This window comes from Drosophila arizonae, chromosome 3 (assembly GCF_054131065.1).
Source record: "Drosophila arizonae isolate 15081-1271.41 chromosome 3, UAZ_ARI_1.0, whole genome shotgun sequence".
In the NCBI taxonomy this organism is placed as follows: Eukaryota; Metazoa; Arthropoda; class Insecta; order Diptera; family Drosophilidae; genus Drosophila; species Drosophila arizonae.
The window spans coordinates 3815970-3841682 of NC_142923.1; the positions used below are offsets into that span (position 1 = coordinate 3815970).

The 25713-nt window shown below is 35.9% G+C and overlaps 3 protein-coding genes across 4 annotated transcripts; all 3 read right to left on the reverse strand.

The window, feature by feature from the left end:
* Window positions 1-1149: 1149 nt before the first annotated feature.
* On the reverse strand, window positions 1150-10377 carry LOC108611523 (dnaJ protein homolog 1). 2 transcript variants are annotated; one of them, XM_089465321.1, is made up of 5 exons: window positions 10236-10377; window positions 9583-9908; window positions 9265-9496; window positions 8836-9193; window positions 1150-1804 (listed from the first exon to the last, which is right to left on the reverse strand). In XM_089465321.1, the coding sequence occupies exons 2-5, from the start codon at window positions 9806-9808 to the stop codon at window positions 1577-1579; spliced, it is 1044 nt and encodes a 347-aa protein (XP_089321447.1). In that variant the 5' UTR covers window positions 9809-9908; window positions 10236-10377; the 3' UTR covers window positions 1150-1576. The 2 variants fall into 2 exon arrangements, with proteins under 2 accessions (XP_089321447.1, XP_089321446.1); XM_089465320.1 differs by having other exon boundaries at window positions 8836-9205.
* Window positions 10268-20224, reverse strand: Tgt (tRNA-guanine transglycosylase). The gene is made up of 3 exons (XM_089465319.1): window positions 20003-20224; window positions 18796-19947; window positions 10268-10405 (listed from the first exon to the last, which is right to left on the reverse strand). Exons 1-2 carry the CDS (start codon window positions 20089-20091, stop codon window positions 18819-18821), a joined length of 1218 nt encoding a protein of 405 aa, XP_089321445.1. The 5' UTR covers window positions 20092-20224; the 3' UTR covers window positions 10268-10405; window positions 18796-18818.
* A 78-nt stretch (window positions 20225-20302) lies between these two features.
* Window positions 20303-25630, reverse strand: LOC108611520 (RNA-binding protein 5-A-like). The gene is made up of 13 exons (XM_089465314.1): window positions 25440-25630; window positions 25225-25366; window positions 24731-25144; window positions 24406-24628; window positions 23966-24035; window positions 23623-23696; window positions 22961-23038; window positions 22770-22896; window positions 22464-22700; window positions 21922-22395; window positions 20989-21790; window positions 20679-20925; window positions 20303-20616 (listed from the first exon to the last, which is right to left on the reverse strand). The coding sequence occupies exons 1-13, from the start codon at window positions 25453-25455 to the stop codon at window positions 20500-20502; spliced, it is 3021 nt and encodes a 1006-aa protein (XP_089321440.1). The 5' UTR covers window positions 25456-25630; the 3' UTR covers window positions 20303-20499.
* Between the last annotated feature and the right edge of the window lie 83 nt (window positions 25631-25713).

The following is a 25713-nucleotide window of genomic DNA, read 5'->3' on the forward strand; positions in this document are numbered from 1 at the left end:
GTAAAACTTTTGTATAGATAACTACTAATATGAGATTTATATATAAAATAATCAAATATCGAGTCGAGTCTCTATAATAAATCGGAAGAAGTTCTCACCCCTGGAAACAAATTCGTTCTCGATGATTCTCGATCATTTGAATTTCTGTGTAAATACAATAAACTGAGCCTTGTCATTTCGAGTTATCGGGACTCTATAGATAGAGAGAGATAGACATCTCGAATATGTTTTAGGCTGAGAAATTCTAAACTTTAAACTTTAATTCAGTTACTCTTAGCCTAGTCCTGAGATAAATGTAAATTTATATATTAATCTTACCCAAGCGAGCATTAGGCAGTCATTGACAACTTCTCTCACTTGCATTTGTCTGTGTCTATTTTGTATGCAAAGAGTTCCTCAAAATTTAATTTATTTAGACTTCTCGTGTTGCTGCTGCTCTGCTGTTGTTGTTGTTGTTGTTGTTGTTGTTGTCCAGTTTATTGTCTGCAAATGAAATGCGTCTGTGGCCCGGCCTTGGCTTTGCTTTTTAAACGAATTACCATTTGTCGGCTTTGATGTTGTTGCTCGGTTTCTTCTGCATTTGCTGCCCACTTTTCCAGAGCTCTTTCTTCCAACATTTTTTCAGTTTCTGTTCTTCTTTTTTTTTTTTTGAGGGGGTTTACTTCTGCTTTGACGCAAACTTTGCAGACCATAAAGTTTTGACTTCATGCAGTTTTAATGACTTAACGAGCTCTACGCTGCCCAAGTTCCTTTGACAACTGCCAACTGCTGGCAATGGCAGCTAATTAGGCAAACGCGTTCCGATTACCACACTCACTCACACACACACACGTACACACAATTTCCACTTTTCCTTTCATACACAACTTTTCACTCTTTACTCTGATCAAGTCCAACTTTGATTCTGGCATTAACAACATTTTCTGGAAATTAAATGTAAATATTCTTAAGTCCCAGCAGGGGAACTATCCAATGATCTGATATGACGAAAATATATTACACTATTCAACAATAATTATTTCAATTAGAAAATCAGAAACGGACAGTTTTTATCTAATATCCAAATATTCCAAAGCTGTACAAAAATTATATTCGTTTTATTTATTTGTAGTATTTTTAAATAGAAATAAAAACATTTCTTTTTATCAATTCGCTTGTTTTTCACGTTTTCTTGTTTATTTTATTTTATTTTTATTATTATTATTATTATTAATATTATACGTAGCTTTAATTTAGACAAATAAATTAAGAATTATGACAATATAACAGCTATGTATTATTATTATTATTATTATTGCAGCTTGACGGATGGTGGGGTTTGATTTCTTTTATTTATTTATTATATATAAAAAAGTAAAAATATTGCAACGCGAATTATTTTAGAATTTGATGACACATTCAATGCTCAATCGTGAAGGTAAAAGAATTTGGTTTTAGTATGACTAACTAACAGCAGAAGAGCAGGAAACGAGGGCAGACTGGATTGCAGAGTTGAGTGAGTCGTGCTTTGTGCTGTGTGTCGTGGTTAAAGGCGGCATTTCTTCTTCTTCTTCTGTTCATCTCTTCTATGTGGGTTCTATAACATGTCTCTGAGCACCTCCTTTTGCGCGGCAGTCAATTTCTCCGGAAATTGTATATCGAAGGCAACCAGCAGATCGCCCTTGCGCGTCGTATCTTTTGGGAAGGGCAGGCCATAGCCCTGGATGCGTTTCACAGTGTTCGGCTTGATGATCTCCTGCATGGTGCTAATGCGCAGCTTGTCGCCAGACATTGTAGGAACTTGAAAGACAACGCCGCAAAGCGCCTGCAAAAACAGGAAAAGAAACACACAGAATGTATATCAATAAATATATATATATACCTATTATATATATATAACTATTATCAATCATGGCTAAGCAACTCAATTTCCTTCGAATTGTTATAGCCAAAGGAAGCAGAATGGAAAATCTATCAATCTTTTTTTTTTCTGGTAATCCTGTTTATGTTCCTTGCGTGCCCCGAAACCGAAAAACTTTCTCTCGTCTTTGTATTGTGTTTGTTTGCTTTGTGTCTTGCATAAATCCTTTTTATGCCTTTTTATTCCATTTTATGTGCCTAATTCGTGTTTAAACATCTTGTTGACATGTTTCTTTACTCCCACTCCCTCACTCCTCCACTCCCTCAATCACATTCTATCTCTCGCAAATCCTTGGTTCTTGTTTGGCCATTGCAGACGATTTCATTGGCCTCAACTGACATTCGATTTGTTTAATTGGCCAGACTAAAAGAAAGCCATCAATCATGATTTGGCTGGCTATCTATATGTTTGTATATATTGGCCACTGAGTTAAGTTATTAATGTCATCTACTTAATTAGTGGGGCAAAAACTTTGTGGCTTTTGCTTCAATACATCTCCTTCAAACGACTTACTAAAGTTAAGAGCATTTAGCAAAGTTTCCTTTTGCACATATGTAAAGAAAATTCTGATAAGAATTATTAAGAAATTCCTTAATATTAACCAGAATAGCTAACGTGCATTAGATGAATGTTAACTGAATTACATCAAGATTACAGCAAATTCTGATCAATACAAAAATATGTTAACCAAATTTATGAATAGTAATTTTATAGGGGCGAATTAATATATACATGTTTATGTAAGTAAATAATTAAAGAATAAAAAAATAAATAAATGATTTAAGAAATGCAATATTTAAGAAAAATTATTCAAATAAGCTTGAATAAAGAATTATGAAAATATTATGCAAAACTAATTTTAAACAAAATATATGAAAAATCATAATAATTTTTTTAATATTTGTTAACCAATTTTTTTTAACAGATTTTGGTTTGTATATACAAATATTTATAAATTTAGCTCCATAGTTCTTTTACATTTATAAATATTTTTCTCTCAAAATAAAGTGAAAATATTTTTATATGTTTCAAAATTGAATATTTATTTATTTACAATAACATAAATATGCTTTATTTATGTTGTCTATTTAAAAACGTATATTTTTATATAAAATGTAAATATTTCCTTTCCACTTCTAGTGCAATAAATCAGTTACGGCTTTCTTTTAAAAACAACATTTTCGTTTTCGACTGTTAACAGCTAAAGTCCGACATTTTGCATGTGTTTATACACTGAACAACAAACAAAAGAACAGACAGAGACATATGTATCTGATGTGTATGTGATTCGATACCCAGTTACCCGCATCGGACAATTGGCCCAGAACATAAAACGACGCGCACAAATAACCGAAAAGAACATAAATAAATTGCGACAAAAGCAAAGTGCACACCTTATGAATATTTAAATATATGCATGCACACATACATATATATAAACATATATGTACAGAGTATCGAGAGTCGGGTGATTTTAAAGCGATGACAGCATAAACTGATGACGACGGCTACAACAACAACAACAACAATGATGACGACGCCAGCATTGATATTTTTTAATGGAAATGTTAAAAATGTTGTCGTAACGCAGCTCAGAAAAAAGCAAAAGTAAAACAGAACTAAAGCAAAAGCGAGAAAAAACTAAAGGCAAAGTATACAAAAATCAACAACTACAATAATCTGTAACAGAAAAACGCTTAAAATACTTTGCTACCTTTTACGGAAGCTGAGCCATAAAAACCTCAACCTGAACCAAAAAAGCGAGCACAAGGAATACAAATTGCGAATCGCGTTTCATTTACAACTGGATCAGCTGTTGTGAGAGCACTGTTCGTACATACATACACATGTGTACCCACATATATACGCACATTGTGGATAAGGGCGCAAATCTGTAGCCAAATATGGCAGCTGGTTCTGATCGCTCGAAAATAAATAATCATCAAAAAACTGTACAGAACTTTATCAAGGTAAAATAATGAGAAAAAAACTTCCTGCTCAGAGTGCAAAATAAATTAAATAATATAAATACTTTTGTGAATTTCAAAATATTGATAAAGGCAGCCCGCATAATTGTAACAAATTAAAAAAATAAAATAAATAAATAAATAAAAAATACATGTAAATAATAGAATAATAAGTATTATAGGTATTCTTATCGTTAGGCATACACGAAAAATTATTAAAGTAAAATATATTTAAATATACTAAAATATAAACAATATACTAAAGTAAAATAAAAAAAATTAAATTAAATTAAATTTTAAAAAATTACTTAGATAAAATAAAAAACATTAAATAAAAAAAATTATTATACACTATTAAATATATTATATTGTATCGTAAGGATTATATGTTAATTTTCATAGTAAAGAAAAAATATTAAAATATTAACTAATATACTACATTTAAATGAAATATCTACCTAAATATACAAACTAAAGAAATACAAAAAAAATAACATATATATTATACATTAAAATATTTGAAAAAAAAAAACCGAAAATAAAAAAAAGTTTTAAGAAACTCAAAAAAATTTTATTTAGTGTCAATGGGTTTTTAAAAATACTGAAAACACAAGGCATTTAAAACATTTTTAGATTTAACAAAGCACTACGCAGTATATATTTTCAGACAGCTTAGTCTAGCTAACAGTAAACGACAAACAACAAACAGCAAACATCAAACTCCAGTATTTCGCAACTTGGCCCAGACAATTACGACTGCAAAATAAATTGCAAAAGTGTTTTGAAAAACAAATCAACTATGTTTCAATAGCATGTCATAAAGCATTTGCTTGTTCTATTTTGTTTTGTTTTTTTCTCTTTCCGATTTTTTGCATTTTCTCTATTTTTTCAATGTTTTCTTTATTTTTTCGTATAGATTGACAATGTGAAGGACGCTGACGACTGTCATCAAAATGCAAACGAAGCCGACGGAACGCTTTTTGTATTGAGCCACCAATTCTATGCAGTCGAAAAGTTCTCCAGCCCAAAATTGACAATGGCCAGTGAGCATTTCAGACAACAACGGCACAAACGACAACAAAAATATTTCTGATGTCTGGCCATCAGTTACAGAGGACAGAGAGGACAGTGAGACGGAGAGGACAACGCGCATAGTCAACGTTCAATTGTTGTTTGGCATTCATCAATTTTTAGGGTTGCTGCAGCATTCGCGAAATGCTGACGCAAACACTCAAAGCGCCAACATTTTTGTTTTTATGCGCTCTCGAAAAGGGTTTAAGGGGGTATATTAGTTTTGTCTGATATTTCGTCTGTTCTTTTTATTACTATTTATTTTAATTTATAGTTTAACTATGAGGCGATTAAGACTTGCTGACATGTCTATACTCGTTAAAAAATTAAAAATAAGTATATATATTTAGTTTTACGATTTTCTTGTCAGTTGTTTTATTGAAAACAAATATTTTTAGCTTAAAGTTGTCTATTTATTATTTTTAATAATATTTTAATCTGTATAATTTTTTTTTTTTTTTTTTAACTCAACTTTTTGTGCTTCTTTAATATGTTAAATTCTAAGCTCAATATTATCAATATAAAATTTAACCCCTTTAACTCTATCGAATACTTAAATGTTGTTTCACATTTTCATTTGAAACACTGAGCGAGCATTGTGCAGTCGGTCATAGCTTTGTCTCCATTTCTATTTTTATGATTTCCATTAAGCTGTTGAATTTGCATTCCATCTAAAATTCACGACTCTATATACACATACATATACATATTGCAATACATACACACATGTTCGTGTTTATACAGAAGTCTATCAAATATTTCTATTATTTCAATTATATGCTGTAGGTCAGTGCCATGGAGAGTGCATCCATATTTTAATGAACCCATTTCAGCTGTGATTCACTCAAATATTAAATGTCATCTAAAAATTGTTTGCTTTTTTTGTGATATTTTATCGTAAACGATGATGTAATTTATGGCCGATATTAAATTTAATGCTCAACAAAAGCAAACAACAGTCGTAGCAGCAACAAAAAAATACAAAAATTCAATATTGCTGTGGCCAATTATGTCAAGTACTTATATGGTGCTTTAATTGCTTTACGGCGCACTTTTGTAAGCCGAATTAATATTTAAATTGAGAAAAAAATATATGTCAATTATTTCACTTATGCATATGAGCGAAAATGAAAGATGGTGATAAAACATGTAGGAACAGTTAGAAAAAGTGAGGAATATACTTTAATGTTAGCTTCTCTTTTTAAATAAATTTAAATTGTTATTTGTTAGTATAATTTACATTATTAAAAACTTGTTTTACAGCCGATCTAAAAATGATATAATGAGATAAGAACGAAGTGTGAATCACAAGCTGAAGATGTTTGGAGAAGACGAATGGGAAGAAGCGAATATAATGAGGGAGAGAGCCAATCGAAAATGAGGGAGGGGGAATGAGACAGAGAGAGAGAGAAAGACATGTCTAGAGAGGAATAGTGAGAGAGAGAGTAAAATGCAGAGTGAAGGAGAGAGTGAAAGAGGGAGAGATTTCCAAGTCTTAGCAGATAATTGACGAAAAGTCAAAAAATTAGAAGAGGTTAAGTTTCATGAATGTGAACTATATATATATAACTAAGTTATCGAACATTGTTTATAAATTGTAAATATTAAATTGACAACAAAATAAGAAATAAACATCTAATATAAATTCAAGTCAATAAGCATAATCTTACACATAAAAATATATATGAATAAGGAAATTTATTAGGACATTGTTTAAATTATGTCATTCAAAATGAAGTTTATCAGACAAAAATCTCACTTGTTTTATATCATATCGAATTACGCCCAAAAAAGAACGGAATATGTGTTACCATTTATATAAACGACTCTTAAGCTACATTCTAACCAGCTGAATGTTATGATCTAAAAAAATATAATAAGAAAACATAAAATCCATTGAGAACGACATATTACGACCCTTAACTGTAGCTTATGGTTGTCTGTCAGCCGTTTGGGTCTGGCATTATTGCAAAATATAAGATATGATACGGTACTCAGGCCGAGTTCTCACAGTATGGCGCCCAATTAGAGCCCCGGCCAGCGCCTAAATTAAATTATAATGAATAAAGCGCGTTATGGTTATGGCAAATTTACCATAAACGCGAGCGACGCGATCAAACTGGCTGCCAGGCTGGCTAACTGGCTGTCAAATTTGGTCAACATGGTCAAGTTTCAATTAGGCGGGCACAGCAGTTGGTCAAGCCAACACGTACGCACACTCAATATAAATACATATGAATTATATGTTTGTATGTTTGTATAGCTCTATATATACATATATATATATATATATATAAACAGCTCGGCAGTTGACGCTGCAGCTGAGGTGTTAAATTTTTACACAGTCAACTGCGTTGAAGCCAAAAAAAAGGCAAGCAGAACCAAAAATATAAAAAATAAATTATATATATTATTTTTATATATATTTTTATATAAGAAAAAAAAAAATCATTCTTTAATCATTACAAAAATAGTAGAAAACAAAATGGCTAAAGCCCCATAGTTCAACTAACATGCTGAGCACTGCGCAGTCATGTTAAAATTGTTAATTGCATTAACTAGATTAAATAGTTGCTCTCCAAGTTTTTGACATTTTTAACATTTTATTGCTTGTTAGTGCGACAAATTTAGTAAATATTTTTGGGGTTCTCCATTCTGCCCAACATGGAAATGATTTTTCAGCTTTTCATCAAATCTATATAAATTATGTTTGCCTGTTTTTGGCCGAATCGCAGCTTTAGCTATTAAAAGTGTCATTTTGCGATTTCTATTTAGAAATATTTGACACGGTTTTTACGTGCGGCTCGCGTTTAATTATGATTGCATGACGGCATTTGGTAATATCTTCAATTATGACTGCTAACACTGGATTTGGTAGTTGACTTGACTTGCTTTTGCCCAACTAACATGAACATGAACATGAGCAGCAATGTGCTTTATGGCCGTTCTCAAATAAAAAACTCTGACCTTCTAAGTGGAAAAATTTAAATAAACTTTTTAGCACTTCTAAGAAGTGAAACATTGAGAGAATATAATTCAAATTACATAAAACTATAATTATTATGTTTTTTTTTTTTTTTGTTTTTTTGGTAATAAAAGTCGAAGAGGCTTTTAGATGTAGACTGCCATCAGTCAGCCCATTAAAGTAGGTCTTCCCTTACATACGATCTCTCTATTTGATCTGCCTTTCGATTGTCTACTTATATGACTGATTGGATCTCGAGCATTTCAAGAGCTAGATGCAAAACATATACAAATTATCATCATCCAAGCTACTCGGGTATCCAATATTATTTAAGTATTTAATAAGTTTATAAGACATTGAGCAACTACAGATCGCAGTTCATAAAAATATATTTTAATATATATACCTTTTCACTTTTAAGCTAAAAAGTAAATTAACTTGCTTATTTTATATTAAGCTCTTGTTGATATTGTTACATTATAGAGTAGTCTGTAAAAAGTATAACACCCTATAACAGATCCTATAAATATTTGATAAACTCTCTTAAGACAGATCACCTCTTTGACAGCTTATATCACAATATACTTCTACTCGCCTACAGTTCTATTACTCTACTTTTACTATGTCTCCTACTGCTCTACTGTTTTCTTGTTCCAATATTCTATTGCTCTACTGTTACTGTTCTAGTGTACTGCTCTAGTGCTCTACTGTTCTCTTGTGCCAATCTTCTCCTGTTCCACTCTCCTATTGTTCTGCTGTCCTCTTGTTCCATTCTTCTACTGTTCTACTTCTACTGTTTCTTATACTATTCTTCTTCTACTGAAGTCTTCTATTGTTCCACTGTTCCCTTGTTGTGCTATGCTCTTGTTCCCCTCTTCTACTGTTCTCCTCTTCTTCTATATTCCTTCAATTCTATCATCTTTTGTACTCACCTGCTTGAGTGTCAGCCTCGCCGTATATCGCAAATCACTGCCCTCTCGCTTGAACATGGAATGGGGCTTATCCCTAATGATGAACACAATATCTGCTGGTATTTTGCCGGGCGCTTGGTCGCCCTCCTTCTGGAACGTGACTTTGGTGCCCGATTTCCAGCCGGGTTTAATAGATATTTGCAGGACTTTATCCTCCTTTTTCGAGCTACCATCGGGCTGGATGACACGACGTGAGATTTTCATTTTCTTAACACAGCCATGATAGATCTCCTCCAGCGTCACATAGAGATCATGCTCAACGGGCGGATCCTGTTTTTGTTCCTTTTTGAAGGGGGTGTGCACATTGAAGGAGTGTGATCTAAAAGAGGGCCTACAACAAGTTAGCAATGGTTTTGACGATATATATCGAGAGGGAGAGACTTTGACTACCTGAAGGCGCTGCCTAGGCCATGCCTTGAGCCCAGACCACCAAATGGCGATGAGAAGAAATCTGGCTCCGTATCCAAATCGAACACATTCTTATCGAACAGATTATCGCCCATATCGAAGAACGATGCGAACGGATTGCTATTGCCAAAGAACTGTGTGAATGTGGCCCGAGGATCGCCATGAAACTGATATGTAAATGTATTTTTGCCTCCACCGCCGCCATTACGAGCGCCTAGAAAAATAGAAAAAGAATTTAATTGGAGCTTGCAGCATCTGTAGTTCATTTGATCACACAATTGAACTAGTTCTATTAACTACCTCCACTTTTCAGTCCATCCTCGCCGTACTTGTCATAGACCTCACGTTGGTTTTTATCGGAGAGCACTTCATATGCCTCGGCGATCTCTTTGAATTTCTCTTCAGCATTGGCGGCTTTATTTTTATCAGGATGATAACGTAACGCCAATTTTCTGTAGGCCTTTTTGATCTCGTCATCGGTGGCAGTTTTTGTGATGCCTAAAGTCTTATAGTAGTCCTTGCCCATTGTGTGTGTATGTGTGTTGGTGTGTGTAGTTATGTGTGCGGGGGTGTTGCTTTATAAATCTGATGTGTTTTCTTTAATTCTATGCGCTGCTCTGTAAAGTCTGTAACAAATGGAAAGAGAATATAAGATAATTGACTCAAAATATTGAAAAAATATATATATATTAATAATAATTATAATATTAAAAATTATTTACTTTTTAGCTAAGATTTACATTTAAATTAAAAAAAAAAAATTTAATTTTTATTCAAGGACATTTTTAATAATAAATTATATTTAACGATGAAAATAAATTTACAAAAAAATTATTAAATATTAATTTTTAAAAAAATTTATAATACATTAAAAATGTATATAAATACTATGAAAATGTAAATTGTTCAAATTCTCACGAAAATCGAAATAAACTTGAGAAGTAAGTACTCACAAATGTGTATATCATCTGTCTATAGTCCATATACATAAATATCTATGTAAGCATACATTTGAATTTCCAGTTCCGGGCTTTACTTATTGGCTATGATACTGCTCCAAAACATATGTTCACTGTCCTCCTATGATGGCACATACATGTTTGTTGTGTGTTGCTCGTTGGATCTGCAATTGTAAATATACATATGCATAAGTATACAAGAATATACGTATATATATATTTTTTTTCAATAAGTCGGACAATGAGCATTATGTTAGACGCCTTCATAGCACGTCACAGGCCTTGTCCATATTCAATGCTAAAGTCGCCCACGCGTTTTGCTAATTTTAGCACTCAAAAACAACACACACAGCGCGAAGATTAGTGAAAATCGTACGACGAGTACAGATATCTATATGTCTGTAGATATATATATTTAAATTAAATATTTGCTTATGCAAAATACATATAGAACTAATAATTTTTAGACATTTAACAAATAAACACAAGAGCCGGCAAACACTTTCAATAAACACAAATTTAAGCACATAAATGTACATACATAGCTATATGTATATATCTTATATATGTCTTCAGCATATATCTAGGCAATTTGCATTGACCTTACCCAAAGCTCTGAAAGTCCAATTGAGTTCAAAACATGCGCCAGAATTCCAAATTGACAAAGACTTTTATGAATGTCTTTATTAAATACTGACAACAGATCATCTGTATACACATACATACATTTGTATGTATACACTCATATATATATAGTATATGTGCCGATGTTTGTCATTCGAACTGTTCCTGGTTAAAGCAATACAATATCTGCTGTCATCTAATAATTTCTTCTAGCTGCGGTTAGGCACAGTCAATCACAGTTGATTTTATAAAGACATTTCATAGTCAGAACTTAATCACATCTGATATCGAGCCGAAGATTTTGTTGACCACAACAATAGAGCCGCATTTAGCAGCGCAAATCATGTGCAAATTAATTACATGCAATTTACAGAGCAAAATAAACAACGAACTTGAACAAATATTTGTGTAATAGAGGAAGAGACTGAAGCGAAAAGCTAAATATTTTTGTTCTCTATAATAACTAAAATTTATATCAATCAAATATAAAACTCGTATTAGAAAATATGGTAGAAATGAATCAGATAATTACGTATTAATCTAATGTTAAGAATACTATTCATTCTGAGTCTGTTTACATATTTTAAATAACAGAATTCACATGACATGCAAAACAGAATCTTTCTTTTCGGGCCCCCCCCCCCCCCTGCCAGATCCCATTAACAAGAATTGCACCTCCCGCAACACAGAATCTTATGTTATTAACAGCACTCTGTTAATAACATAACCCAGTTCTCCTACTGGTTCGCTGTACTTAGCGCCCCGCGGAGTACTTCGTCCCCTCCACTGATCACTTGCCTCTCCTGGTATTGACGATACATATATCTTTACTAATGCTATACGAGCAACACAGCTTGAATCTAAGAAATAAAGATGAGGAAATTACAAGCCGGTCATTGTACTTATCGGCGACGCCACACACTCCAACATATATGTTAATATAACATAATAGAGAACTTTTAGTATCGGTAAAGCTATTATACCCTGTTAACGAAGATAAAAAGAGTATATTGGATTCATAATTTTTTGCCCGTTCATAAAGACGTTTGTGTCTTAAACTTTTTTCCATAGAGGATCAAAGAGAATTTATATCTTCCCAAGTTCTGAGGCTAGAGCACCAAAATGTTACCCTAAATATGTTAAGTATGTTATTTTGTTATTTTGCGGCACAGCAAATCCAATAGTCGTTTCAATTGGCTTTCATCAAGTTCAAGTCGAATCGAATGCGATTGGCGAATGCGATTCATTAACATTCAGCATGTCAACGCGCTGACAATTCAGACTGAATGCAATTGCCAGCCTTCAGTTTAACTGATTTCATCTTGGCATATCATTTTATATCTATTATATAGTCATATACATATATATAATTTGAGCAAATTTTGCTGCCTTGAATTCAAATCGAATACCAAATTCGATCTCGTATGGTAGCGATCAACGATATGCAAAGACTAATTGCTGCGACTCGATATATATCTATTTAATGCATTTATCGATCAGCTAGAATCGTGCCAAAATTTGTGCCACATTCACAGCGTGGGCGTCGGGGCGTGGCCTATCAGGCAAGGCCAGCCACGTCGCGAACATAAATATAATTTTTCCCCACATAAAAAAGTTTAGTTTTTTTTTTTTTTTTTTTGTTAACAAATTTTGCGTATGGCCAAAAATAATTCCTGAAAATTATTACGCAATGTCTGTGTATTTTATAGCACTTTTCTATGTGTATATTATTATTTTATTTTTATGCTTCGATTTTGCTTTTGACAATTTAATTGGAAAAATCTTTCGCGCACGTTTCGTTTGTTTTTTTTTTATTGAATTATTAACAAGATTCGAACATTGTTCGTGCAAAATAATGAGTGCTACATGGATATAAATTTATGCTGATATGAATACTATATGAGTATGAGCGCCACGCCCCCATTCTCATTCCAACAAGTCGCAAGCCCCTCTGCTACATTGACAATTACAACATGTTTCTGTGTGGGCGAGACTTCCGCATAAATTATTGACACACGCACACACACACGCTTACAGAGAGGCATCTGTATATTGATTACAATATAACATTTGTTTAACAATTTATGGCCATTGAATATGCGCATGCAGGCAGGCAGGCAAAAATATATTAAAATATATGTGCATGTATTTGTGTGTAAGTAAATGTGCATATTGAAATGCTTTCATTACTTTTTCTACCCTCTAAGCATAAAGCCAGTTCTGACAGGGGTTTTGAATACGTGGAGCATTCGGGTTTTTTTTTTTTTTTTGAGAGAGATCTTGATAATTTATTTATATTTTATATTTATATTTTGATAATTGCATGAAAAATTGTAAGTGTTAAATAATTAGATAAGAGATTTCTAAAATCTATAAGCTAAATACCAATTTTAAAATTAGGGATTCTATTATTCATTTATTATTTATTTTGTTTTTAACAATTTTAATTATTTTATTAATTATTAATTTTACTTTTCTTCAATTTCCTTAGATAACTTAACAGTTAACAATAAAATAATAATGTTATTTAATAATAATAAACTTTTAAAACATTTTTTTCCTGTCTAAAGCTAATTCAAATCCCTTGTACTTCTGATTTTATTTTTACTTTACCATTATATTTAAAATCCCTTTAAAATGATAAACATTTATTTCTAGAATATTTGTTAATTCTGGCAAACTAAACCCTTCAACATATATCTATGTTCTATTTACGTTTGCCTTTTCTGTGTTTATGTTTTTTTGTTTTGCATATGCAATTTCTGCTTCTATATAAGCACACAAAGACTCGACGCACTCGGCACACACATATACGCATACACACACTCACACACATACACTATTAGATATATCTGTGCGAGAGCTAAAATTATGAATAAATTGTCGTAGGTTATGAGGCCAGCGCTCTAATTGAATTGAACTTGATTTATAATGCCGCGCTTTACTTTTTATCCACACTTTACGATCGAGCGAACGAACGCCTCTTCTCTTGGCTCATAAATTTTGCAAAAGCGCATAAGCAAATGAAAGCCATTTTGAGCTAAATAAGACAAAAAGTATCTTGATATATTATGAAATATTTAATACTATATGTGTATCATATTTAAATAAATGTTTGTAGATTTATGATTAGGCTTAAGGTAATAATTTATGGCTTAAAGTGGGGCAAAATATTACAAAAATAAAAAATATAGCTATGGGATTTACCAAAATGTATTTTGAAAGGGGCTTAAGTGATCCATTACGAATATATATATATAAAAAAAAAAAAAAAAAAAAAAAAAAAAACTTGAAGCCATGTGAGCTTTAATCAGCCTAATTTATTAATTTATGCTAAAAATTTAACTTCTTAAGAAGCAATATAAAGTTTTCAATAAAAAACAAAATACAACAAATATTTAAATACATATTTTTGTTTACATCTTCCGCTAATATATTAATATTATTATAAATAACTATTTATGGTTTTATTCTATATATTTGTAAAATAAGTATGTTTATTGTTTTTATTCCCCTAAATATTTATATATTCTTTTAAAACACCATTAAATAGTAACTGTAAAGTAACAGTATGACATGCATTGAATTTGAATGTGTGCGTCCTTACCTATATAACTGTTCGTAACTCTGTCTGTCTCTCTGCCCAACAAAAGCAAGAGACGAAGATCATTTTTGCTCTCTATATGTATGCTATAGTATTCATTCGGTATTAAAAAAAAACGAAGCTAGAATACTTGCAGCAGCAGAGGATGTTCTCATTGGTCAGTTAATGCTCAACTGCAACGATCCCTACCTGACGTCGGGTTTAATACTTGAGAGCGAGCAAGGCTTTGAGTGAAAGTCGCCCTATATAAAGGGAGGCAGCTGCAGCACTTCTTCAGTCGCCCAGGCCTGGTGGGAGTCAATCGTGCAGTGCAGTAAAGTGAAGGGAAGGGCATAATCGTTCAGCTAAAAATTGAAGACTTAGAGAAAATGCTTGGAAGACATACTTACAGGAAATATATAGAGAAAATACGTAGAGGAAATTTTTAGAGGATATACTTTGACGAAACACAAAGAGGAAGAACTAAGAGGAAATACTTAGAGGAAATACTTTTAAAAATACTTCGGAGAAATACTTAGAGCCAAAACCAGGAGCATATACTTAAAGGAAATACATTATATATCACTTATATAAACCTAAGTAGTATTCACAGCACTCTAACTTATTCCATTATTATTTCAGTCTATTGATATTTAGTTGAAGCTTAAAAAATTACTTCTACGATCCTTAATTTAATATTTAGTAGTTGACTTCAAAAATCATTATTATATGCACAGTTTACATTTATTATAATCTATATAGATATTATCTCACTTATTGTCTTATCTCGCTAACGGAAGTCTGACACATTTATTGGAGCACAACTCTTGCAAATTTCATTAGTCAACACTTAAGGCACTGCACAACACTACAATTTTAGCTTGTTTCAAGGTTAACGAACTTGTTTTTGGTTTTTTACATCTTTCTTGACCAACTCGCTTCGCATTCAAATTGGCAGACAAAATGCCTTCATTCACTCTCGCTCTCCGATTCAAAGTCAACAACAGCTTCATTCATTGACAACCACATTTTGTTTTTGTTTTTGTTGTTGTTGTAGATGATTGTTGCTGATTTTTGGTTGTTGATTTGAGTTAGGCTAAACACAAAATCAAGCAGCGTGAAGTTTATTCACCCACGTTTCGCTAAAAATTACTACAAATATTTTTATAAAATATTAAAAAATAATAAAAATTATTATTATGCGAAAATTGAAGTCCAGAAATTTTTACTGTGGGCGTTTGTTAAGCCCCAAATCCGTTACATAAATAGTCAACAAATGACTAAGCATAAACAGAAAGGTAAAAGCTTTGGATAGTACAGACTCCCACGTGGCCAAAAATAATATTTCTCTTTATTTTTGGAGAAAACATGAATCACATAATTCGAAAGGCCTTCTTTAACAATTTTATGTGTGCAAATCTTTACGTTTTAGTCACCATCTACAATTAGATTTGGAAATATGAAAAAATTTAATTTACGTTTTTATTACATTTTAGAAACTATAAACAGTTTAGAACATCTTTTAGAGAGCAGAGAAAAAGATCATCAAACTTGTTAAAGAATTTATGGAATTTTGGACACAAAAAATTTGCATACGCCTATAAAAACTTGTTTTTAGTTTTGGTGTTTTTTTAGAGCACGAAAAATATATATATATAAAAATAATTTGATTGGCAATATAAACATTTTGCACTTTATATTTTTAATCAATGCTTCCTGATGAAAATGAAATATAAAAATAATATCAATTTTAATTAATCATGTGGATTTGATTTGAGCACGTGTAAGAAGTAACGTGTCAATAACAGCAACCATAAATTGTAATCAATCAATATAAATAACTGACAAAAGCTTTAAAGTTCATTTCCTTAACATGATGTTCACCTCTTCGCTCTTATCGTCTCTTCTCTTTCATTGCCAAACGGCTTGCGATTAATATTCGCTTAATTTGTTCATCAGTTCATTTCCTTCATACAGTGCTTTCCTCTCCTCTCTCTTTCTTTCTGTTTCTCTCTAACGAAAATGCCTTACGTTTAGCATGCGCTTAATTTGTTCTTCGTCTTTATATCACGCTCTCTGCTTATTTACGGCGAACAGCGCTTTAGCGGCTCATTTAAATCATGTGTAGCAAATTTTGAAGTCGACAACAACAAGAAATACAACAAAAACAAACAACAACAAAAACGCCACCGGCCAGCGCCTACGTCTGCGCCGCCCACTCAGCAGCTGTTCAAAGAGTTAAGCTAAGTGCTGCGAGAGCATAAGTAAAAGAGAGCGATAGCGATAGCACGCAAAGTGTGGCTATCTAGTGTGTCATAATTTAAAAATACAAATATACTTCTAACGGTAAAGATTTGACGCTCTGCATATGCATAAGTCTGCATATGTATATGTATGTATGATCATCATTATGATTGGCAGCATTTGACTCTCTTATTGGTAATTTGCCATTTGTCGTGACTCTCCCTTACACACAAACATTTATAAGCAGACTCTTATTGTTATTTCTTTTCTCACTTTATCTTTAATTCTAATTAATTCTGCTCCATCATAAGCACTGTTTATATTTTATTGTCAATATTGTGTTAGCACTGTTATTCAGTATGAAATGGTTAAAAGTATTCCGTTTTCAATTAGACTCACAGTTCTTATTGGAATCTACCCAATCGGCTTCTAGTGCCTGCTAAAGGCCTTTTCCACATATTTTACGTGTAACCAAAACATTAAATACACAAATCTCTTCGCACACACATAAAGTGTATGTGTATAGGTGTATGCACATATATTCCAAAGAAACGCCAAGAATATTCAAAAATAATCAAACGAATAACAGAGGCAAAAACTTTGTGAGAAAAAAATATACACAAAAATAACTGAATGTGCTAAAAATAAAACTTATTTAAAGAAATGAAACCATGAAAATTTCAAAAACACAGGCAAAGCGATGGCAAGCAAAATAAAAATTATAAAAAGAAGAAATTTAAATTTTCCTATGCAAAGATAGAATTCTATTGAATGGGCCTTGAATTCATCTAATTTGCAAATGATTTTCGGATTGGTTAGTTCAAATACCCGTTAAATTGACTTGCTATCGTTATCCAATAAAAATATAAGCAGGAGGCTCTTGAACTGAACGAGGTGCAAACGCAACAAATGCGACAAAAAACTCGCAAAAAATTTCAAGCCATAAAAGCACTTTACAATGTATGAATAATACATACACACAAAAAACACACATAAATAAATACATATATATACATATATATGAAAGGTAGTGTCTGTATGTGTCTTTATGCACATACATATGTATTTTTGTTATTTTACTTTGACCACATTTGGCAACACCAGCAGAACGTAGCACAGACTCACACACATACGACCGAACGCAAGAAACTCCAGCAGTAGCAACAAAAACAGCCAATCAAGCTCTCTCACTCACTCACTCACGCACGCACTTGCATTAGCTATTGTGATTGATTGTAGCTATAAATTAACAATAATATCTTACAATTGGTAGTTGTTGGTTTCAAATTTGACAATTTTTGTTTTTATTTATTATTAGCGCGTTGATTTGGAAGACGGAGTGAACTGTATTTTTACTGAAATGCGTAGACTGAGCGCCTGCAAAGACCGTTAAAGCGCAACTACGCCAACGACAACAACCACGCGATCACCGACGACGACGACGCTTTGAGACACACTGAATCGGCCAATGTGTCCGCAACTGTTGAAAATGCCCGTTGATCTTCGTCTCTGACGCATACATAAGACTCTCACGGTGAGAGCCAGAGAGCTCAGTGTAAAGAACAAAGAGAGTAATAGCCAAAAAAGCGCACGTTTCTTGTGGGGGAGGAGAAGGCAATATTAGAACAGCAGACAACACACACAGCGACACGCGCATATACAAATTTGCCATTTACATATGTATGTGTGGTTACATTTAAAGAAAAGCGAAAATAACGTACACATATTGTATATGAATTGATCGTATTTGATGCGGCGTTCGATTATTCGCATGCGTCATTTGTGTGCGGTAGCTTTTTCCCATAGGTAAGCGATGAGCTTTTACGTCAGACTATTCGAGGTAAGCTTTGCATTAAGAGAATAGAATGTAATAAACGACTATTGAATACTCTCTTTGAATTATAAATATTTAAGTGTATTTTTTTATTCAATACTAGTGTGGGTAATAATGCCATTATTCCGCAAGGGAAAATGTTGACAAAAACTCTTTTGTTATTTTTAGCTCAAAAGTTAAAACCATCGCATTTTAATATATATATACATATATATATGTATTAACATTGTTTGCATATAAGTCAGCTGATTATAATTTAAAATACTGACCAGTGTCTAAAGTCTTTAGGCGATCAGCTGTTCACTCTTTGCTCTTGTGCATCTGCCGGCAATTCAATATTGACCGCAGCCAAAGCCTCTCGAATCCAGCTGGGTATCGGTTCGCTGCCGAAATGTCGCGCCATGAAATCTTTTACGAATTGTGGAAAGGCATCTGCTTGCACCGCCTCCCGCATAGAGCGCATCAGACGAAGCTGATAGGCCACATTGTGAACGCTGAGCAGCGAGCACGAGACGACCTCATTGGTAGCTATGTGATGCAGGTAGGAGCGGGTATACCTCTTGCAGGTACTGCAATTGCATTGCTTGTCGATCGGTTCCATATCGTGCTTATACTTCTGTTGCTTCAGATTAATCTGTCCTCTATCCACTAAGGCGCAGCCAAAGCGAGCAGTACGCGTGGGAAAGACGCAATCGAACATATCAATGCCCAGCGCAACACAAACGACCAGGTCCGCGGCAAAGCCCACGCCCATCAGATAGCGGGGCTTATCCCTGGGCAAATGATCCGTGCAGACGTGCACCATGCGCCAAAAGTCGTGCTTGCTCTCTCCACCACTCAGACCGCCAACTGCAAAGCCGCGCACTTGTCTCTCCATCAGCGCCGAGACGCAGCGCTCTCTCAGAGGAATCTCCAATCCTCCCTGCACAATAGGAAACAGGGATTGTTCGTCATCGCGTGTGTGTGCCTTAATGCAGCGATCCACCCAGCGTATGGTGCGCTCCATTGCCTCCTCAACTCTCGGCCCCGTCGTTGTCGTCTTCACCACATCGTCAAGCTGCATCATTATATCCGCTCCAATTGCATTTTGAATTTGCATCGAATGCTCGGGCGTTAGCATGCATTCGGTATTGTCGAAGGGCGAACGGAAGTTAACGCCATGCTCATCGATCTCCGCCAGCTGCAGCAACGAGACCATCTGAAAGCCGCCAGAGTCCGTCAGGATGGCCCTGGGCCAGGACATGAATTTGTGAAGTCCTCCAGCCTTTTGCAAGGTTTCAATTCCAGGCCGAAGACCCAAGTGATAAGTGTTTCCAAGCAATATTTGGCAGTCCAGTTCGATTAGCTGATCTGGTAGTATACCCTTCATGGTACCTTGGGTGCCCACAGGCATAAATACAGGTGTGCGTACTTCGCTGTGCCTGCGAGGGATTCGCTTAAGTAATCAATCAAATCAGTCTTGAATAAAACACTTACCTCAGTGTCATTAGACCCGCGCGCGCTTTTGACACGGAGCACTCGGCTACAACCTTGTAGGTCAAAGGAGGTAGCTTGCTGGAACTCATTTGTCACAGTTTTGTTTTAATTATACATACAATTATTAAGAAAAGTTAATAAATACACGTGTTGCACAAAACGTAAACAAAATTTACCGCAGAAAGTGTGACCGCATTTCGCAAACATGAAAATATCAATCTAAGCCACAAAATACTCGCGCAAGAAATGCCACTGGCTATTTATCGATACATATCATTTCGAATTAAACACCATTGAATGTTTCATATATGTATATATATTTATTATATACAATTATTAAACTACAATTATTTCAGCTAAGTAATGTGACTGGTAGATGACAATATTTAAATTTGTGAAATTTGAGGTAAACAATTTGTATGCAGCTAACTGAAATATAGACATATCAAACTTAAGTAGTTAAATGTGATTAAACAATATTAAATATTTAATTGAGTTTAAGCATTCTCATAGCGAGACTTCATCATTTTCTTAATATACGTTTTGTAATCGTCGCCAGGTGCCAAAGTGCTGCTCTTGTTACCAAGACCGACATTATTCGAACGAGCCTCAGCCTGATGAACAGAAATGACCAATTGTAATACATTGAAAAAATTTATTTGGAATTGCCAAATACCTCTATGATCTGCGTGCGTCCCTGATTCTTACGTCCCAGTCCTTGACCCTCTGACCAACCCATTTTCTGGAGCAAGCGATTTCCCACGTTGTTTGAGCTAATGGGCATGGCAGGTGCTGCTCCAGAATCCTTTTGACGCGTCTGTAAATTCTTGATCTCATGCTCGAACCGCTCGCGACTGCGATTCGGTGGCGGAGGATCACCCTCGCCGTATTTTAAACGTCGCTCCTTGGCGCGATCACGATAGCTATTCGGATATAAATAAATTGAATTCGATACACGATAAGCGATAGGCAGTATCTACACTTACGATAAGCCCGCGCTCGCTGCATCCTCGCTGCTGGCGCCGGCGGCGCTGCCCGCATTTAATTTAGCCAAATTCTCCTTATGCAAATTGGACATTTTTAAATGCTTCTGCAGTATGTCGTGAGATTGGAAGGCACGCTTGCACAGCAGACAGGTGAGTTTCTGGAAGTCAACATAGTCCATTTCATCGACAGGGCCGGCAGCCTGCGCACCTGCGCTTGCACCTCCATTATCCTCATCCGAATCGGAGCCACCTCCATAGGCATTTACTAGCTTGTTCATTGGTGGCACAGCTGGTACATAATCGCTCAGCTTACCACGCTCCTTCTTTTCCAATATAGAGAAGCCTACGTCTGCATAGGCGCCAGTTGCAGCGCGTGAAGTGCTCGGCCCCTCGCCAGGATCGCCGCGTCCTGGCAGTATGGGCTGTGGTGTGGCCACCACCGTATAGTCTTTTTTCTGATTCAATTGCTTGGCCCACTTCTCCATGTCCTTGACAATCTTCTTGGCCACCTTGACCTTGTCGTGCTTATTGTTGTCTTTGTCTTTGCTTTTATCCTTCTTGCTCGACTCCTCGTCCTTGTCGGCTTGTGTGGCTTCCTGCGCCAGCGACTCCTGCAGCGCAGCCTGTGTGGAGGCTGGCGTGGCTAGTATATAAGTGCTGCGTCTTTGATCCCAATACAAATAGGCGCCCGTCTCATTGTTGTAATAGTATTGCGAGTGGGCATCGTAATAGAGGCCCGTGCTGGGATCGTAGTAGTAGCCAGACGTCTCGTCGTACTGATAGCGCGAGACATCGGGCGTGGCTATAGAGAGGGAGAGATATCGATGTGAATAACTGAATTCCTCGAGAAACAGCTAATCAAATGTGAAACGTATTGGAGCCTGCTCCATACTTGATTAGCCTATATATAGATATTCAAATTGATCCACTCACGATACGTTTTGCCATCATTTCCTCGAGGCGCAATCACATTCTGAGCCGCAAAGGTGGCCTTTACGGCAGCAGCTGCCTGAGCGGCCGCCGTGGCCGCCGCTGTGGCCGTCGTCTCAATACTGTTCATCTTTTTCTGCTTGCGCTGTATGGCGGAGAGGGCAACCGCAGCGCCTGAATTAGCCTCCGTCAACTGGGTCTCGCCGCCGCCGAACTGACCGCCGCCCTTCTTAATCTCGGCCATATAGTAATCCGTATAATACTGCACATAATGCGCATGTTCCGCCGGCGTGGAGGCATACAGCGAGGCACTATACTCGGCGAGGCGTGGCACATCGGCTAAGGTATAAACGCCGCCAGCATCGGTAGGCGGCATAGCGTCCAAGGCGCCACCTTGAAGGGCGCCGACCTGGCTGTTGGCTCCTTGCGCATCCTTTGGCTGACGATTCTCTGCATCCATGCAGTAGCTGATGCAGACTACAAATAAGAGTTTAGATTAAGCAAGTGTTGGTTGCAATTGATTGCCGCTGGGCTTAGCCACGCACCATCACGATCATCGATCCGCAGCGGCGGGTCCAGCGATGTCAGCGCATTGTGCACCTCCATCGAATCGACGAGAGTCTCGAAATGTAAGTAACAAATGCCACGCGAAGTCTGAGTCAGCGTATCGCGACTGATGAGCACCTTGCTGATTGTTTTGGCCTGTTTCGGCAGCACCTTCTGCAACGCAGTTAGCACGCTCTCCTCGTTGGTCAGCGCATCCAGATTCCGCAGCATGATCTCTGCATTCAAATGATGGGAGGTTATTATTGATTACAATTTCTTTTCTAAATTATGATTTCTGTCTATACTTTTGGTTAGAATTGGGCTAACTTCATCGATGCCCTCGCCGCCACCAGAGAAAATGCTTTCGCTTTCCGCTCGCGATGCCATGCAGCGAAAACAGGAGAAGCGCCGCTTGAAATTGAAGACGCCACACTGGAAGAAATAGGGAATTTTATTTATATAGTTTCAGACTTGACTTCTTTAGCTTCCCTCTCACCTTAACGCAATGCCAATCGGTGATCCGCTTGTGACTGTATTGCAGCGAGACGCGTTGATCGCCCAGCTCCAAGGTGCCCTGAATGAGACAGGAAGAGAAAAGAGATAGAAGGAGGACGATTAGTGGCTTGATCTTTGGAATGTTGCACACAGAGTACACAGTCACCAGGTTGCTTCTGTGTCTTAAAACGCGCGCTCGCTGTTTGTTGTTCATTGCAGTAGCTGTTGTTGTTGTTGTTGCTGAAGTTGTTGCTGTTGCTGATTTTGTTGTTTCTGTTGTCCCGCGTATGCACAATAAATTGAAATATTTGCGATAAGTTCAGTTGCTGCCCAGAAGCTAGAACTTCTCTTAGAGAATTTCTCTCTCTCTCTCTCTCTCTCTTTTATAGAGGAAATAAATAAATGAAAGTAAAAACAGAGACAAACCAAAAGTCCGCAAAAAATGAATCTGGCCTGGGGTACATAGATTATATATACTACTATATAATACAATACGAAATAGCAGTTGGGGTATTCTTTTAGCTGTTGTTGTTGTTGGCTTTCGTTGAACTGAACTTAAGGCATAATTTCACAATTATTGTCGGGTTTTTCTTGGTTTTTTAGGATATTTAATTTTATATTTTTATTTTTTTTTTGCTAGTTGGTTTCTTGTTGTTGTGATACCTGGGTTATATCCATCCAACGTTTTGCTTCCTCAACGGTATTAAACTCGACAAATGCGAAACCGCGTGATGCACCTAAATTTTAGATAGAAGCAGATACAAAATGGTTTTTGTCAAAATATGTTCTTTGTTTTTCAATATTTTTTGGAGGATATGTTTTTGTTGTCTTTTTTCTCTTTTTTTATAAGGCCAAGTATGGTTTTTAATCAATTTAGCTGCTGGATGTGAACTTCTGCCGAGTTAACACAGTTTATATATTACTTACGCATCGTGTGTATATTTATATCTTACTATATCGTATAAAGCTAACTCTTAAGGTAATTATGTGCGTGTTTGTAACCCACCTGTAGGTCGCTTGCGTATCAGCCGTATGGAAGAGGGCTCCATGTTCACTTGTATCAAAGCGCTCATAATCTGTGGAATATAAGAGAAAATTATTATAAATGTTGTGGATAACAAATTGGATAAATACAATAGCGTTAAATATAATTGATATAGAAACAATATTCTATATTCTAAATGCTTACAAACAAGCGGACAGGACAGGATTAATAATAGAATTTACACTACTATTGAGATCAATATATACAAATTTCGATACTAAAAACTAAAACTCCAACAAATTGAGATATTAAATGTGTCCGGCCGGAAGCTGTTGAGCTGTAAGGCTCAAGACATTGGTGCAGCTCGAATTATAACTTAGTTTCTATTTTCCATCATGTATTCTCTATATTCCATCATATCCACGTGGAACAAATATCTGGATCCCTGTTCAACTACTTACGTCGGCCTCGGTGATGTGCTTTTTCAAATCAAATATGATTATTTGATGCAGTGCCTCGTTGCTGGTGCGTATGTGATTGCGACGAAATTGGCTATCGTCGCTCTCATCGCTGTCATAGCTATCCTCATCGGAGGCGTAACGCCTGTCCCGATCACGACTGCCGCCTTTAGCCACGGTGCTATTGCCATTGTTGTTTCCATTGTTATGCGAGCGATAGTCGCGACTAAAGCAAGAGAAAGTGGAGACAGAGAGCGAGAGCGAGAGAGGAGAAAACATTTGTCAGTAAATTTGCAATAAATCAAGTGTAACAAATAGGCTAGTTTACCTGCGCTCCATGCCCCGCTCATAGTCTGAGTTGCGTTCACGTGGCTCCCGATCGTAGTTTTTCCAGCGCTGGTCACGATCTCGTTCACGTTCGCGATCCCTGTCCCGATCCCGATCTCGATCCCTATCCCGATCTCGCTCCCGTTCCCGGTCGCGTTCACGTTCACTGTCATAGTTATCGATCTCACGACGATTGTGATAATTGTTTCGTGCATTGTTATAATTGTTGCTGTTGCTATTGGTGTTGTTGTAGCTATTGCTGCTGCTGACGCGGTCCTCGTTGTAGTCCTCGTTGATTAAATCGCGATACAGATCCTTGTCGGCACTGCCCGCGTTGCGATAATGTTGCGAACGTTCGCGACTGCGCGAACGCGTATTACGTCGCCTGTAGCCCGGCTGATCCCTGCTGCGATCACTACATCAAAAACAACAAAAATAAATTAGCAAACATAATTCTATTTTTAACGCCATGCAGATGAGAAGGTGTATGCTTACCGGGATCGCGAACGGGAGCGACTGTAGCGCCTGTATTGATTGTTGCCGCTGTTACTAACCCCGCCCCCACCGCCGCTTCCTGTGCTATTGCCTCCTGAAAAGCTGCGTCCATAGCGCGAATGCGAGTCCATTTTACGCCTACCTGAGGCTAAAGTTGCTTTTAAATCGAAATAAATGTGCACTGCGTGGACACAGCTCTAGCTACCAACAATTACCACGTAACTCACTCATTAAGCGTATCTCAATAAATAAACTTAATTATGAAGCGTTACGAGTCTACCTTTACAATAGAACACACGCACAATAAAAAAAATGATGGAAAAAATCTTAGCCTGCTGTTGTCATTCACAGGGAGATGCCTGCTTCAATTCTATCGATTATAACTGGAACGATTGTCGTTAGCTTCTAAAAGCCGAAGAAGAAGGAATCAACGTTTGCCGCCCTCCTTTAAACTGTTTTGTTAGTATTTTAGGTCCAATTCAATTTCTT

What these genes read in the sequence shown, in the direction of transcription:
- LOC108611523 (XM_089465320.1), bottom strand. Translation starts at nt 9,808, where the DNA reads ATGGGCAAGGACTACTATAAGACTTTAGGCATCACAAAAACTGCCACC. An exon ending in GGATGGACTGAAAAGTGGAG is followed by an intron (nt 9,497 to 9,582) that starts GTAGTTAATAGA and finishes CTATTTTTCTAG; the next exon opens with GCGCTCGTAATGGCGGCGGT. An exon ending in GGCCTAGGCAGCGCCTTCAG is followed by an intron (nt 9,206 to 9,264) that starts GTAGTCAAAGTC and finishes AACTTGTTGTAG; the next exon opens with GCCCTCTTTTAGATCACACT.
- Tgt (XM_089465319.1), bottom strand. Translation starts at nt 20,091, where the DNA reads ATGAGTTCCAGCAAGCTACCTCCTTTGACCTACAAGGTTGTAGCCGAG. An exon ending in GCGGGTCTAATGACACTGAG is followed by an intron (nt 19,948 to 20,002) that starts GTAAGTGTTTTA and finishes AATCCCTCGCAG; the next exon opens with GCACAGCGAAGTACGCACAC.
- LOC108611520 (XM_089465314.1), bottom strand. An exon ending in GAGCGGGGCATGGAGCGCAG is followed by an intron (nt 24,629 to 24,730) that starts GTAAACTAGCCT and finishes CTCTTGCTTTAG; the next exon opens with TCGCGACTATCGCTCGCATA. An exon ending in CCGATTGGCATTGCGTTAAG is followed by an intron (nt 22,897 to 22,960) that starts GTGAGAGGGAAG and finishes TATTTCTTCCAG; the next exon opens with TGTGGCGTCTTCAATTTCAA.